The sequence below is a fragment of the Cololabis saira genome, chromosome 22, assembly GCF_033807715.1.
Source record: "Cololabis saira isolate AMF1-May2022 chromosome 22, fColSai1.1, whole genome shotgun sequence".
Classification (NCBI taxonomy): domain Eukaryota; kingdom Metazoa; phylum Chordata; class Actinopteri; order Beloniformes; family Belonidae; genus Cololabis; species Cololabis saira.
This window is the reverse complement of record NC_084608.1, coordinates 36858956-36874772: the sequence shown is the minus strand read 5'-3', so window position 1 is coordinate 36874772 and position 15817 is coordinate 36858956. Positions and strand designations below refer to the sequence as shown.

At 49.6% G+C, this 15817-nt stretch overlaps 1 protein-coding gene across 1 annotated transcript; it reads right to left on the bottom strand.

Moving 5' to 3' along the window:
* Positions 1-469: 469 nt before the first annotated feature.
* Positions 470-12664, bottom strand: LOC133423124 (NACHT, LRR and PYD domains-containing protein 3-like). The gene is made up of 7 exons (XM_061713264.1): positions 12333-12664; positions 8242-10090; positions 7723-7896; positions 7339-7512; positions 1529-1575; positions 888-1425; positions 470-841 (listed from the first exon to the last, which is right to left on the bottom strand). The coding sequence occupies exons 1-7, from the start codon at positions 12556-12558 to the stop codon at positions 802-804; spliced, it is 3048 nt and encodes a 1015-aa protein (XP_061569248.1). The 5' UTR covers positions 12559-12664; the 3' UTR covers positions 470-801.
* Between the last annotated feature and the right edge of the window lie 3153 nt (positions 12665-15817).

Sequence of the window (15817 nt, the reverse complement as noted above, 5' to 3'; positions counted from 1 at the left end):
ACATGTTGGATGTTACATGAATATTTCCATCTTCTCACTTCATTTTTACATGAACAACTTTGAAAACTGAAGGAATCAAATTAAAACAATCAGATTAATCAATCAAATATTATACAAACTGGAAAAGTTGAATGTAAAAAGGAAATGTTTAGATTTGAAGCTCAAACTTTTTCGTTTCAGGGAACAAACAAGATTTTAGGAATCTAAACATGAAGTCAAATATGAAAACATTTAGAGACAGAATCAAGAATAAAACAAGAATAATGAGATACAAATCTAATTCATGATCAAACATCAACAATCCAGTAAATGATTTAATGTTTAAATGTGAAAAAGTTCAAATAAAAATACAATAAACCAAAAAACTAAATCATCATCATCTTCATCATCATCATCATCATCATCATCATCATCATCATCCTCATCATCATCATCATCATCATCATCATCATCATCATCACCATCATCATCATCACCATCATCACCATCATCATCATCCTCATCATCCTCATCATCATCATCATCATCATCATCATCATCATCATCCTCATCATCATCATCATCATCATCATCATCATCATCATCATCACCATCATCATCATCATCACCATCATCATCATCATCATCATCATCATCTTCATCATCATCATCATCATCATCATCATCATCATCACCATCATCATCATCATCATCATCATCACCTTCATCATCATCATCATCATGGAGACTCTGAGGAACCAGAACCAGAGTCCAAGTCCAGGATCCAACAGAGACAGTTTCTCTGACAGGAGACTCTGGAGACTAAACTGGACACAGAGACACTGAGGAACCAGACTCAGACCAGTACCAGAGACACTGAACCAAATATGGAATCAGGCCAAGGATAGAAGCCAAATCCAGCATAGAGAGGTCCAGAGAAGGTGGTGTTGACGGTGTGGATGTGGATCAGTCTGTCAGAGAAGACTCCGTAGAAGGACAGAGTTCCAGCAGGAACGTCCACGTACACTCCTAGTCTGTCAGGGACTGAAGATGAACGTGAGGAGAAGATGGATTTGCGAGAGTCTGGAGTTTGACATGAGGAGAAGGTGGGTGTGCAGCTGTTATTGTGAAGGAGCCGGTACTGACCATCTGAAAAAAATTCCAGACACCAGGAATGATCGTTTCTTCCAAACAAACAGTCAGAGCCTCCTTTCCTGCTGATTCTTCTGTAACTCACTGATACAAAAACAGGTCCTCTCCTCTGGACCTCCCAGTAACAGCGACCCGTCAGAACTTCACTACACATCAGCTGAAACCAGGGATCAAACCTGTCTGGATGATCAGGATATGACCGAGCCTGGTTCATACACGTCATCTTCCTGTTCTTGTTAGACATTTTGATCCTATTGTGGACTGTGTTTGTGTCGATGGTGAGTTGACAGGAATCTGATGGAGAGAACAAACAAGCAGCTGCAGTTATTATTGATCAGTTATTGATCACTGATGGACTCATGAAGGAGTGAAGATGGTTGAATAAAAACACACTTACACTTCCTCGGACCTGGTGTCAGAAATCGTTGTCCAGCAGGCTCCACCCTGGAAGGAGGAGGAGGGTCAGACCAGCTCAGTCTCTCTCAGGGGTGGGATGTTATTTAGAGCAGTGATTCTTAACCATAGGGCTGCGGCCCACACTTGGGCCGCAAGTGCCACCTAGTGGGCCGCAAAAAAAATTCAGTTTTGTACATGTGGGCCGCGGGACTGCATAGCAACTCCCGATCAAATGAGGAGAAGACACTCAGCTAGCTGTACGTGTAATAGTAAGAGAAATGGTGTGTATTTACAGAGAAAATCCTTCATTTTGTACAGAGTACGTTTAGATCCGCCAGGATCAGGGATCGATTACTTGGGTCCGCGCCCAGAGCGAGCGAGCGCGGCGTGATCATTTATCCTGACGCGTCCCCGCCAATCCATGGTCCCCGCGGCCGGGGAGGTCGGTGCCGCTCCGTCGTTACTGCTGAAGGATTGTACATGTAGATGCGTGGGCTGACGTGTCTGCTGGACTGGACTGTTCGGGCTTTCTCAAAAGCATCGGAAAGACTCTGCTGCTCCGTAGCCAGAGAGCTGCGGGCTGTGCCCGTCTCAGCTGATCAGGCTCGGATGAAACTTGACGCGCTGAGTCCTCTGACAACTGATTAATAAATCTTAAATAAAGTACAGTCAAACTAAGTTTTGTTCCCGCTCTATTTTTATATATGCACACTTGTTTGCTAAATGGACCTCTTAAAGTTTTAGTTGAATACCCCTGCTATAAAGTGTTAATATTTAATGGGCCCTGGGCCACGCTGTACTGAAAACATTGGGTCCCAAGGTCAGAAAGGTTAAGAACCCTTGATTTAGAGGACCAGGGTCCTCTAAATAACATCCCACCCCTGACAGGAGGAGGGGGGTCAGACCAGCTCAGTCTCTCTCAGAGGAAGCAGAGATGTCCCCCCCCCCATCACCTGTTGGACACTCCTGGTTTGAAACTTTCCCCCAGTTTTAGTTTCAGTTCTGTCCCTCCTGTTTCCTTCTGCCCTGATTGTCGTCACCTGTGTCTCGTTATCCCCTGTGTCTCGTTATCCTGTGTCTCGTTATCCCCTGTGTCTCGTTATCCTCTGTGTCTCGTTATCACCTGTGTCTCGTTATCACCTGTGTCTCGTTATCACCTGTGTCTCGTTATCCTGTGTGTCTCGTTATCCCCTGTGTCTCGTTATCCCCTGTGTCTCGTTATCCCCTGTGTCTCGTTATCACCTGTGTCTCGTTATCACCTGTGTCTCGTTATCCCCTGTGTCTCGTTATCCTCTGTGTCTAGTTATCACCTGTGTCTCGTTATCACCTGTGTCTCGTTATCACCTGTGTCTCGTTATCCCCTGTGTCTCGTTATCCTCTGTGTCTAGTTATCACCTGTGTCTCGTTATCCCCTGTGTCTCGTTATCACCTGTGTCTCGTTATCACCTGTGTCTCGTTATCCTGTGTGTCTCGTTATCCCCTGTGTCTCGTTATCTCCTGTGTCTCATTATCCCCTGTGTCTCGTTATCCCCTGTGTCTCATTATTTCCTGTGTCTCATTATCCTGTGTGTCTCGTTATCCTCTGTGTCTCGTTATCCCCTGTGTCTCATTATCATCTGTGTCTCGTTATCCTGTGTGTCTCGTTATCCCCTGTGTCTCGTTATCCCCTGTGTCTCGTTATCCCCTGTGTCTCGTTATCACCTGTGTCTCGTTATCACCTGTGTCTCGTTATCCTCTGTGTCTAGTTATCACCTGTGTCTCGTTATCACCTGTGTCTCGTTATCACCTGTGTCTCGTTATCCCCTGTGTCTCGTTATCACCTGTGTCTCGTTATCACCTGTGTCTCGTTATCCCCTGTGTCTCGTTATCCTCTGTGTCTAGTTATCACCTGTGTCTCGTTATCACCTGTGTCTCGTTATCACCTGTGTCTCGTTATCCTGTGTGTCTCGTTATCCCCTGTGTCTCGTTATCCCCTGTGTCTCGTTATCACCTGTGTCTCGTTATCACCTGTGTCTCGTTATCCTGTGTGTCTCGTTATCCCCTGTGTCTCGTTATCCCCTGTGTCTCATTATCCCCTGTGTCTCGTTATCCCCTGTGTCTCATTATTTCCTGTGTCTCATTATCCCCTGTGTTTCATTATCGCCTGTGTCTCGTTATCCCCTGTGTCTTGTTATCCCCTGTGTCTCGTTATCCTCTGTGTCTCGTTATCCCCTGTGTCTCATTATCCCCTGTGTCTCGTTATCCCCTGTGTCTCGTTATCCTGTGTCTCGTTATCCCCTGTGTCTCGTTATCATCTGTTTCTCATTATCCCCTGTGTCTCGTTATCACCTGTGTCTCGTTATCCCCTGTGTCTCGTTATCATCTGTGTCTCGTTATCCCCTGTGTCTCGTTATCCTGTGTCTCGTTATCCCCTGTGTCTCGTTATCATCTGTGTCTCGTTATCCCGTGTCTCGTTATCATCTGTGTCTCGTTATCCCCTGTGTCTCGTTATCACCTGTGTCTCGTTATCCCCTGTGTCTCGTTATCCCCTTTTTCTCGTTATCCTGTGTCTCGTTATCACCTGTGTCTCGTTATCCCCTGTGTCTCGTTATCATCTGTGTCTCGTTATCCCCTGTGTCTCGTTATCCCCTGTGTCTCGTTAACCCCTGTGTCTCGTTATCCTCTGTGTCTCGTTATCCCCTGTGTCTCGTTATCCTCTGTGTCTCCTTATCACCTGTGTCTCGTTATCCCCTGTGTCTCGTTATCCCCTGTGTCTCGTTATCCTGTGTCTCGTTATCCCCTGTGTCTCGTTATCCTCTGTGTCTCGTTATCCCCTGTGTCTCGTTATCACCTGTGTCTCGTTATCATCTGTGTCTCGTTATCATCTGTGTCTCGTTATCCCCTGTGTCTCGTTATCATCTGTGTCTCGTTATCACCTGTGTCTCGTTATCCCCTGTGTTTCGTTATCCCCTGTGTCTCGTTATCATCTGTGTCTCGTTATCCCGTGTCTCGTTATCCCCTGTGTCTCGTTATCATCTGTGTCTCGTTATCCCCTGTGTCTCGTTATCCTGTGTCTCGTTATCCCCTGTGTCTCGTTATCATCTGTGTCTCGTTATCCCGTGTCTCGTTATCATCTGTGTCTCGTTATCCCCTGTGTCTCATTATCACCTGTGTCTCGTTATCCCCTGTGTCTCGTTATCCCCTTTTTCTCGTTATCCTGTGTCTCGTTATCACCTGTGTCTCGTTATCCCCTGTGTCTCGTTATCATCTGTGTCTCGTTATCCCCTGTGTCTCGTTATCCCCTGTGTCTCGTTAACCCCTGTGTCTCGTTATCCTCTGTGTCTCGTTATCCCCTGTGTCTCGTTATCCTCTGTGTCTCCTTATCACCTGTGTCTCGTTATCCCCTGTGTCTCGTTATCCCCTGTGTCTCGTTATCCTGTGTCTCGTTATCCCCTGTGTCTCGTTATCCTCTGTGTCTCGTTATCCCCTGTGTCTCGTTATCACCTGTGTCTCGTTATCATCTGTGTCTCGTTATCATCTGTGTCTCGTTATCCCCTGTGTCTCGTTATCATCTGTGTCTCGTTATCACCTGTGTCTCGTTATCCCCTGTGTCTCGTTATCATCTGTGTCTCGTTATCCCGTGTCTCGTTATCCCCTGTGTCTCGTTATCCCCTGTGTCTCGTTATCCCCTGTGTCTCATTATCATCTGTGTCTCGTTATCCCCTGTGTCTCGTTATCCCCTGTGTCTCATTATCATCTGTGTCTCGTTATCCCCTGTGTCTCGTTATCACCTGTGTCTCGTTATCCCCTGTGTCTCGTTATCCCGTGTCTCGTTATCCCCTGTGTCTCATTATCATCTGTGTCTCGTTATCCCGTGTCTCGTTATCCCCTGTGTCTCGTTATCCTCTGTGTCTCGTTATCCCCTGTGTCTCATTATCATCTGTGTCTCGTTATCCCGTGTCTCGTTATCCCCTGTGTCTCGTTATCACCTGTGTCTCGTTATCCCCTGTGTCTCGTTATCCCCTGTGTCTCGTTATCCCCTGTGTCTCGTTATCACCTGTGTCTCGTTATCCCCTGTGTCTCGTTATCCCCTGTGTCTCGTTATCCCCTGTGTCTCGTTATCCCCTGTGTCTCGTTATCATCTGTGTCTCGTTATCATCTGTGTCTCGTTATCCCCTGTGTCTCGTTATCCCCTGTGTCTCGTTATCCCCTGTGTCTCGTTATCCCCCGTGTCTCGTTATCCCCTGTGTCTCGTTATCCCCTGTGTCTCGTTATCCCCCGTGTCTCGTTATCCCCTGTTATTTCTAGTCTTGTCTTTCCTGCTCCTGCTGGTCCGGACTGTTTCTACCTCCATGTTTCTCCTCGTCCAGTTTTTGGATTTCTGTTTTTGTTCTGCCTTGTTGATCCTGCTCAGCAGAGTTTTTGGTTTATCTTTACAAATAAACCTGAGTTTTCTGGAACTCCTGCCTCCTGCTCTCCTGCGTTTGGGTCCTCAACAAAACCACTCTGTGACAGAACGGACCAGCCAAGATGGACCCAGCAGGAAAGTACCTCAGCATCTTTCAGTTCTTCTGCCGGGAGTCCCAGAGGAACATGCTACGCGTCACGGAAGAGGGTCCCCATTCCGGGGAATACGCCTGGCTTTCCCAAGTCCGAGCCTTCAGCTTCAAGGGAGACGACGTCGGCGCCAGCACCGGTCTGTTCCTGCTCCGGCGGTGGTCCTGGACCCCCTTCAGCCAGCGCCGAGGACCCAGTGTCCCCCGGAACTGTCTCGCCCGTCGGCCCGGCCCCGAGGGCGACCCCCCGAACTTTGACCATGTGTTGGCCTAGGCCCTCCTCCAGGCCCCCCCGCCCGCCCTGGGTTGTTTTTTTGTGATGATTCAGTGGGACATCTGGGATCTGACCCTTGGGGGAGGGTAATGTCAGTGTTTGACATTTCCCCCAGTTTTAGTTTCAGTTCTGTCCCTCCTGTTTCCATCTGACCTGATTGTCGTCACCTGTATCTCGTTATCCCCGGTGTATATCTAGTCTTGTCTTTCCCCTTCTCCCCTGCTGTGTCCTACCTGAGAGTATCCTACCTGAGAGTGTCCTACCTGAGTGTGTCCTACCTGAGAGTGTCCTACCTGAGTGTGTCCTACCTGAGAGTGTCCTACCTGAGTGTGTCCTACCTGAGAGTGTCCTACCTGAGAGTGCCCTACCTGAGAGTGTCCAGTCTCCAGCGGGGATCCTCCAGTCTAGACAGAAGCTTCCCTGCTGACCTTCCTGGATGGTTGTAGCTCAGGTCCAGCTCTCTCCGGTGGGAGGGGTTGGAGGTCAGAGCTGAGACCAGATAAGAACTTCCTTCCTCTGAGATCAGACAGCCTGACAGCCTGCAGACACACAACACAGGTCTGATGCATGTCCTCTGCTCAGGTGTCCTGCTGCAGACACACAACACAGGTCTATGCATGTTCTCTGCTCAGGTGTCCTGCTGCAGACACACAACACAGGTCTGCTGCACTTTCTCTGCTCAAGTGTCCTGCTGCAGACACACAACACAGGTATGCTGCATGTTCTCTGCTCAGGTGTCCTGCTGCAGACACACAACACAGGTCTATGCATGTTTTCTGCTCAAGTGTCCTGCTGCAGGCACACAACACAGGTCTATGCATGTCCTCTGCTCAAGTGTCCTGCTGCAGACACACAACACAGGTCTATGCATGTTCTCTGCTCAGGTGTCCTGCTGCAGACACACAACACAGGTCTATGCATGTTCTCTGCTCAGGTGTCCTGCTGCAGACACGTTTAGCAGCATGTTCACTGGACCTGGAGAAGACTTGAATGAATCCTGACCTGAGAGACTCCAGGTGACAGTGTGGACTCTCCAGTCCTGGACACAGCTTCTTCAGTCCAGAATCCTGCAGGTCGTTGTTGCTCAGGTCCAGCTCTCTCAGGTGGGAGGGGTTGGAGGTCAGAGCTGAGACCAGAGAAGCACTTCCTTCCTCTGAGATCAGACAGCCTGACAGCCTGCAGACACACAACACAGGTCTATGCATGTTCTCTGCTCAGGTGTCCTGCTGCAGACACACAACACAGGTCTATGCATGTTCTCTGCTCAGGTGTCCTGCTGCAGACACACAACACAGGTCTATGCATGTCCTCTGCTCAAGTGTCCTGCTGCAGACACGTTTAGCAGCATGTTCACTAGACCTGGAGAAGACTTGAATGAATCCTGACCTGAGAGACTCCAGTTTACAGTGTGGACTCTCCAGTCCAGGACACAGCTTCTTCAGTCCAGAATCCTGCAGGTCGTTGTTGCTCAGGTCCAGCTCTCTCAGGTGTGAGGACTGAGAGCTGAGAGCTGAGGACAGAAGTGGACAGATGTTCTCTGAGAGGTGACAGGCACTAAGTCTGCAGACAGAAGAAAAGAACAACCACCAGGTTATTTCACTGTCGTGGAAGAAAATGTAGTTGTGTCTGCAACTGTTCTGCTGATCTCCAGCTCATCCTGCCCCCCCAGGACAAACAGAAATGAAAGTGTTTCCTTGTCAGAGTTCATGCTTGTGTGTGTTTTTAGGTCCAATGAGTCATTAAAGTCTCTGGAAATGAAAGAACCAGCGTAAACTCACTCATGTGAGGTTGTGCTGAAAAAAGACCCAAACAAGTGAAGAAAACATGAAATGTGGAGGTAAAACCAGACGTAGTCAGAAACTAGCCTCCACTCCAGAGGTCCAACATGTGCCTGTTGGTACTTACAGAACTTTCTTGGAGGCTTTGACCACCGGCAGCAGCCTCCGTAGAGCCTCCTCTGAAGCTGAGAACTTCTTCAGGTCAAACACCTCCAGATCTTCTTCTGATGACAGTAAGATGAAGACCAGAGCCGACCACTGAGCAGGAGACAGTTCATCTGTGGAGAGACGTCCTGACCTCAGGGAGTCTTGGATCTCCTTCACCAGAGACCGATCGTTCAGTTCATTCAGACAGTGGAACAGGTTGATGCTTCTCTCTGCAGACAGATCCCCACTGATCTTCCACTTGATGTAGTTAAGTGTTTTCTGATTGTTCTGTGAACTTCTTTGTTCTGGTTCCATCAGACCTCGTAGGAGGTTCTGATTGGTCTCCAGTGAAAGACCCAGGAGGAAGCGCAGGAACAAGTCCAGGTGTCCGTTTGGACTCTGTAAGGCCTTGTCCACAGCACTTCGATAGAAGCGAGTCTCTTCATCTTCATGCTCTTCCTGAACTTCTCGTGTTTCAGATGTGCGAGAGGTTGTCCATGTTGAGGTTTTTCTCTGTCCCTCCAGCAGGTTGACTCCAGACTTGATGAAGGTCTGATGGACATGAAGAGCAGCCAGAAACTCCTGGACACTCAGATGGATGAAGCAGAAAACCTGGTCCTGGTACAGGCCGCTCTCCTCTCTAAAGATCTGGGTGAACACTCCTGAGTACACCGAAGCCTCTCTGATATTTATACCACACTCTTTCAGGTCTGATTCATAGAAGATCAGGTTTCCTTTCTGCAGCTGCTCAAAAGCCAGTTTTCCCAGAGACTCCACCATCTTCCTGCTCTCTGGACTCCAGTGTGGATCCGTCCCAGCTCCTCCGTCATACTTGAACTTCTTCAGTTTGGCCTGGACCACCAGGAAGTGGATGTACATCTCAGTCAGAGTCTTGGGCAGCCGCCCTCCCTCTCTGGTTTCCTGGACGTTCTCCAGGACGTTCTCCAGGACGTTCTCCAGGACCGTAGCAGTGATCCAGCAGAAGACTGGGATGTGGCACATGATGTGGAGGCTCCGTGATGTCTTGATGTGGGAGATGATCCTGCTGGTCTGCTCCTCATCTCTGAACCTCTTCCTGAAGTATTCCTCCTTCTGTGGGTCAGTGAACCCTCTGACCTCCGTCACCATGGAGACACACTCAGGAGGGATCTGATTGGCTGCTGCGGGTCGTGTCGTGATCCAGAGACGAGCAGAAGGAAGCAGGTTCCCCCTGATGAGGTTTGTCAGCAGCACGTCCACTGAGGTGGACCTTCTGGGGTCACTGATGATTGTAGAGTTGTGGAAGTCCAGAGGAAGTCGACTCTCATCCAGACCGTCAAAGATGAACACGACCTGGAACTCTTCAAAGCTGCAGATTCCTTTGGTTTCAGTGAAGAAGTGATGAACTAGTTCCACCAAGCTGAACTTCTCCTCTCTCAGCACATTCAGCTGTCTGAAGGTGAATGGAAGCAGGAACTGGATGTCCTGGTTGGTTCTGCCTTCAGCCCAGTCCAGACTGAACTTCTGTGTTAGGACTGTTTTCCCGATGCCGGCCACTCCCTTCGTCATCACTGTTCTGATTCGTTTATCTCTTCCAGGTGGGGGTTTAAAGATGTCTTCCTGTCTGACGGCTGTTTCTGCTCCGTCTGGTTTCCTGGAAGCTGCTTCAATCTGTCTGACTTCATGTTCTTTATTGACCTCTCCGGTCCCTCCCTCTGTGATGTAGAGCTCCGTGTAGATCTGCTCCAGAAGGGTTTTCTCTCCTGCTTTAGTGATTCCCTCAGACACATGCTGGTACTTCTTCTGCAGCTGAACTTTGAGTTTGGATTGACAAACTGCATCGACGGTATCTAAATAAAGATGAAATAAAGAAAACCACTTAGTGCTTTAAAACCAGCCCACAACAAGTTCCACTTCCTCTAATGAATCAACATTCCAACATTCACTGATCTGCCGTTCAATGAGTATTCAAGTGTTTTCCTCCCAAAAACCCCTCCAATCAATCAGAGGAACAACAACAGTGTTTCCTCTACGATTCACTTCAGACACACAAGTTACTGGGATTTTTTTTTTTTTTCTGCCTTGTCTGCACACAGATTAATGGTTGATACCATGCTGGTAAAAACCTAAGGCATTTATATGTACATTATTACTATATTGAGTATATATACATATATATAGGGCCGCAGAGACTGTTGATGTTTTTAAAAAGAGGCTCAAGACCCATCTCTTTAATCAGGCTTTTAACTGACTCATTTAACTCTTTTACATTTGTTATGCTCGCCCTTATTTTTATTGAATCTTACTGCTCTGTTTTATATTTAGTTTATCCTTTCTTATCGTATTTTATTTTTGTTTAATCTCAATGTTTTATCTAAATATTTTAGTTGTTATTTATGGTCTATTTTATACATTTTACTGTCTTATTATTTTAGTTTTTAATGTCTTACTTTCTAGACATACTTTTAGGATTTTATGTTTGTATGTTTTATGTTTTTATGTTTTTTATAAACTCCTTTAGTGTATTTTATCCTGCTTTCTTGTAGCTTTTAGCTCCAGTGTTTCCTCATGGGGAGCCTCCATGCTGGGAGTGACTCTGGCCTGCAGGGGGTGGTTCTGGGGGTGGTTCTGGCCTGGATGGTGGTGGAGCTCTGCACCACGGCTTCACCGCTGTGGTGTGGACTCCTCTTTCCGTCCGGGCCGGGATGGTCTCTGTGGGCCCCCCCCCCCCCTTGTAGCTGCGGGCTATGAGACCTCCTGGCGTGGACAGCTCCCTGTTACCGTTTCCTCACCTGGATCCTCTGTGCCTAGCCATGTCTACACCGTGTGTCTGCGTGTGTGTCTGTGTGTATAGGTGAATTGTAGTGTGCTTGTGTCTGCGGGGGGGGGGGTAGCATTAATAATTTTTATGTTTATTTGCTTTTCTTGTTTTTTTTTTGTTTTTTTTCTGTTAAGCACTTTGTGTTTCATTATTTGTATGAAAAGTGCTATATAAATAAAGTTTGATTTGATTTGATATACACATACATATGCATACACATACATAAATATACACATACAATCTGCAACAAAACCCACAAACGAAACACAAAACCGAGATCTGATCACAGTCTGAGCTAAGCTACCGCTAACTAACCCCAAAAACTACAGAGCAACCATGCAGGTGAACAAGCCAGTGTGTGTGTGTGTGTGTGTGTGTGTGTGTGTGTGTGTGTGTGTGTGTGTGTGTGTGTGTGTGTGTGTGTGTGTGTGTGTGTGTGTGTGTGTGTGTGTAAGTAATAATCCACCTGAAGTGTATCTATAGTGGGGAAGGGGGGGGGGCAACCCCGCCAGGCCACCAGCAACCCCACAGAGGAGAACCTGGAACCCACCTCCCTCCCCGGGGGGTCCACAACCATTTCCCCCTCCCAGAGACCGAAGCCAGGAGGCAGGACCAGCAAAGCCGGCCCTGGTAAGACGCCCACGTTCCCCCACCGGCCATCCAGTAGACGGGGGCCGGCCCTCCGAGCCGGGCCAGGGCCCCACCGCACCTCCACGGGCGCCGCCGGCACCCCCAGACGGAGGGGGAAACGGTCCAACATCCCCCCATTCATACTGACAACATAAGACATAGACACCTGGGAATGGGGCCACCCCGCCGCCGCGCCCGCCCGTGCACCCCCCGGTCAGCGGAGGCCCGATCCCCGGACCCGGCCCCACCCCCCGGGCCACCCCGGCGGACACCCCAAGGGTCACGGAGTCCCTGCCCAGCAACGGAGGACCAAGGCAGCAATGCCCCCTCAGCGCAGACAGCCACCCCCCACCCAGGCAGGGCCCTTCGAGCGGGACCCATGCCCACAGCCCAGCCCCCCCCCAGGAAAACCGGGGACACCCTAGCCACAGTCCCCCGCCCGAGCCCCCTCCCAGACCCCCCAGCCATGTTTGCTGGGATATTAATTATCCTATTAATGAGATGTTCCTAACAGAAGATGAGCTGAGTTCCTCCACCTTCCAGTGGGTTTAATGTTGTGTCTGATCTGTGAATTTTGCTCATCTACTGAGACATTGGGTGTGGTTTATCCAGCAGCTCAGATGTTCAGAGAAATGTCTTACTGTTCTGCAGGAAGTCGGCCAGTTTCTCCTGCTTCCTCCTCCTCAAGAACTTCACTGTGAGCTTCATGAATGTCTCTCGGATGCTCTTCTGCTCTTCATCTTCATCCTCCTCCAGACTCTCTGAGGATTCTGGGTAATCTGGACTCAGAACCTTCTGGATCTTCTTCAGCTCGTCCTTCACAAACATGACGATGTCGTCCTCCAGCAGCTGGAACAGAAGACACATGAAGGACACAACCAGACTGAAACCATGGAGACAAACATCAGGTCCATGATGGACAGACTGACAGTCCACTGGTCTCCAGAGACCAGCATGGAGACAAACATCAGGTCCATGATGGACAGACTGACAGTCCACTGGTCTCCAGAGACCAGCATGGAGACAAACATCAGGTCCATGATGGACAGACTGACAGTCCACTGGTCTCCAGAGACCAGCATGGAGACAAACATCAGGTCCATGATGGACAGACTGACAGTCCACTGGTCTCCAGAGACCAGCATGGAGACAAATATCAGGTCCATGATGGACAGACTGACAGTCCACTGGTCTCCAGAGACCAGCATGGAGACAAACATCAGACCCATGATGGACAGACTGACAGTCCACTGGTCTCCAGAGACCAGCATGGAGACAAACATCAGGTCCATGATGGACAGACTGACAGTCCACTGGTCTCCAGAGACCAGCATGGAGACAAACATCAGGTCCATGATGGACAGACTGACAGTCCACTGGTCTCCAGAGACCAGCATGCAGATGGGCATCAGGTCATGATGGACAGACTGACAGTCCACTGGTCTCCAGAGACCAGCATGGAGACAAACATCAGGACCATGATGGACAGACTGACAGTCCACTGGTCTCCAGAGACCAGCATGGAGACAAACATCAGGACCATGATGGACAGACTGACAGTCCACTGGTCTCCAGAGACCAGCATGGAGACAAACATCAGGTCCATGATGGACAGACTGACAGTCCACTGGTCTCCAGAGACCAGCATGGAGACAAACATCAGGTCATGATGGACAGACTGACAGTCCACTGGTCTCCAGAGACCAGCATGGAGACAAACATCAGGACCATGATGGACAGACTGACAGTCCACTGGTCTCCAGAGACCAGCATGCAGATGGACATGAGGACATGTGGAGACAGTTGTTGTTCATGGACAGACCTGAAAGACGGAGTCCAGCTGGGACTGGTGCTGCTGGACAGATGGACCGCTGGGGGACTCTGAGATCTGCTGGTCCACTCTGTGGAGGAATCATGAAGAACTAGGTCACATGATGTCTAAAGGTCCATGGAGTCATGATTGGATGAGGACAGTCCACCAGAGGACTTCCTGTCATTTTTAAGGTTATCTGGTCCTCCTGAGACTGAGAACGTCCACATCTTTCTCCCAGTACCAGATCTCAATCTGGTGCTACAAGAAGGTCCAGCAAGTGTCCACAAAGACCAGCTTCTCTTTTTTTGGGGGGGAGGGTGGATGGGGGGGTTGAAGACATGTCTTTGTGGCTATGTGTGTGTGTGTGTGTGTGTGTGTGTGTGTGTGTGTGTGTGTGTGTGTGTGTGTGTGTGTGTGTGTGTGTGTAATAAACCAAACAAAGCTCCACCTGAAGTGTGTCTATAATGGGGGAGGGGGGGAGCAACCCCGCCACCCGCGAGACCAGAGGCCGACACGGAAGAACCTAGAACCCAGGCCACCAGCAACCCCACAGAGGGAAGAAGTAGGAGGGAGGCAACCCACCGCCTGCGATCATCGATTTGACACCGACCCCCCCCCTCCCGAACTACGTGTCCTTGTCAAATGTATTTAACAAGTGTTGAATGTGCAGTGTCTACAGTGCTGTTAAAACCGTTAGGCGGGGAGTGCCGGGCCACGCGGGACAGTGCCCCCCACGACCCGGACCCCCCGCCCTTCGCCTATGTGCGTATGAATCGTGTAGGGGGGGAAGAAGGGGGAGCGGAGGCCGAAGCCAGGAGGCAGGACCAGCAAAGCCGGCCCTGATAAGACACCCGCGCCCCCCCACCGGCCATCCAGTAGACGGGGGCCAGCCCTCCGAGCCGGGCCAGGGCCCCACCGTACCTCCACGGGCGCCCCCGGCACCGCCGGAGCCCCCAGACGGAGGGGGAAACGGTCCAACATCCTCCCATTCATACTGACAACATAAGACATAGACACCTGGGAATGGTGCCACCCCGCCGCCGCGCCCGCCCGCGCACCCCCCGGCCAGGGGAGGTCCGATCCCTGGACCCGGGCCCCACCCCCGCCTGAGCCCCCCTCAGCCACCCCCCCACCGCCATGAGGTAACCCCCCGCATAGGCCCCCAAGGCCCCCACCAGCTTCTCAATAGATCAATGTCCACATGGTTCCAGGAACCATCTGTCCTCCTGCATCCAGCAACACCGTCCACCTGAGGAGAACTTCCTCCCTAAATGATGTTGCAACCTCAGCAGAAAGATGCCCCTGCTGGACAAACCGCTGAACTACAGTCACTCAGAAGAGACTCCAACACCCCCTTTATAGTCTGCTGTGTTTCTGGAAACATCAACAACCATCTAAGAATGTCAGCAAAACAGAGAAATGTTCACTTTAAACATGTTACCATGGAAACGTTTCAGTCTCAGTTACGTTTTTCAGAAACAACGTTTATAAACAACTCACCTTTCTGAAGGAAAACCAGGAGACTCTTTAAAATAGATAATGGGATCCTTTGACCTGTCACTCCTCAAGGACACACAGCTGGGACCAGGTTCAGATTCAGGTCCAGGTCCAGGTCCAGGTCCAGGTCCAGGTCCAGGTCCAGGTCCAGGTCCAGATTGTCTCCTGTAATAAAGGTGTTTGGTGACGTCAGGTCATGTTCTGGGGCCTCATTTATCAACCATTCGTACGCACAGATCTGTGCGTAAAGTGTGCGTACGAGCATTCCCACGCAAAGTATGGAATTTATCAACATGTACCTATGCGCAGGAACGCGTGTAAATGTAAGCACAACTCCGACCATGCGTACACACAAAACCTAGTGGTAGAACAGTGAAAATACAAGCCTAGTGGTAGAACAGTGAAACTACAAATAGAACCCATTATAGAGTCACAGTGTTCAGCGATCTCAGACTTCACTCATGTTCCCCGTTTCCTCCAATTAATAAAAATTCTCCATTAGTAATTTAGACATTTTGAATAATTGGTGTGACAGCTATAAAAGACAGCTGTGGCAGGACGACCTGAAAAGAAAATACAAATACCGGCTTATCTTGCACTGAAGGAGGATTTAGAGACCGTGCGCTCCGCAAAAACGCGCTCCGCAGGGAGCGCGTTTTCAAAGAGCTGATCTGTTCAGTGAGAGACAGAGCGGCTGCTCAGCAGGTACCGCTTCCCCAAAAACATTCTGATGGATCTATGCCGTGATTCACAACCCATGTTGGAGTGAGAGACAAAACGCAACCAGTGCACATCCAGCTCCTGTCCACCCTGGGA

Bases quoted from the DNA above. Each gene is read 5' to 3' on its own strand.
- LOC133423124 (XM_061713264.1), bottom strand. From the start codon at position 12,558: ATGTGTCTTCTGTTCCAGCTGCTGGAGGACGACATCGTCATGTTTGTG. The intron at 10,091-12,332 runs GTAAGACATTTC...ATCTTTATTTAG, and splicing joins GGCCGACTTCCTGCAGAACA to ATACCGTCGATGCAGTTTGT. The intron at 1,576-7,338 runs GTCAGGATTCAT...TCCTCCTTCCAG, and splicing joins TGTCACCTGGAGTCTCTCAG to GGTGGAGCCTGCTGGACAAC.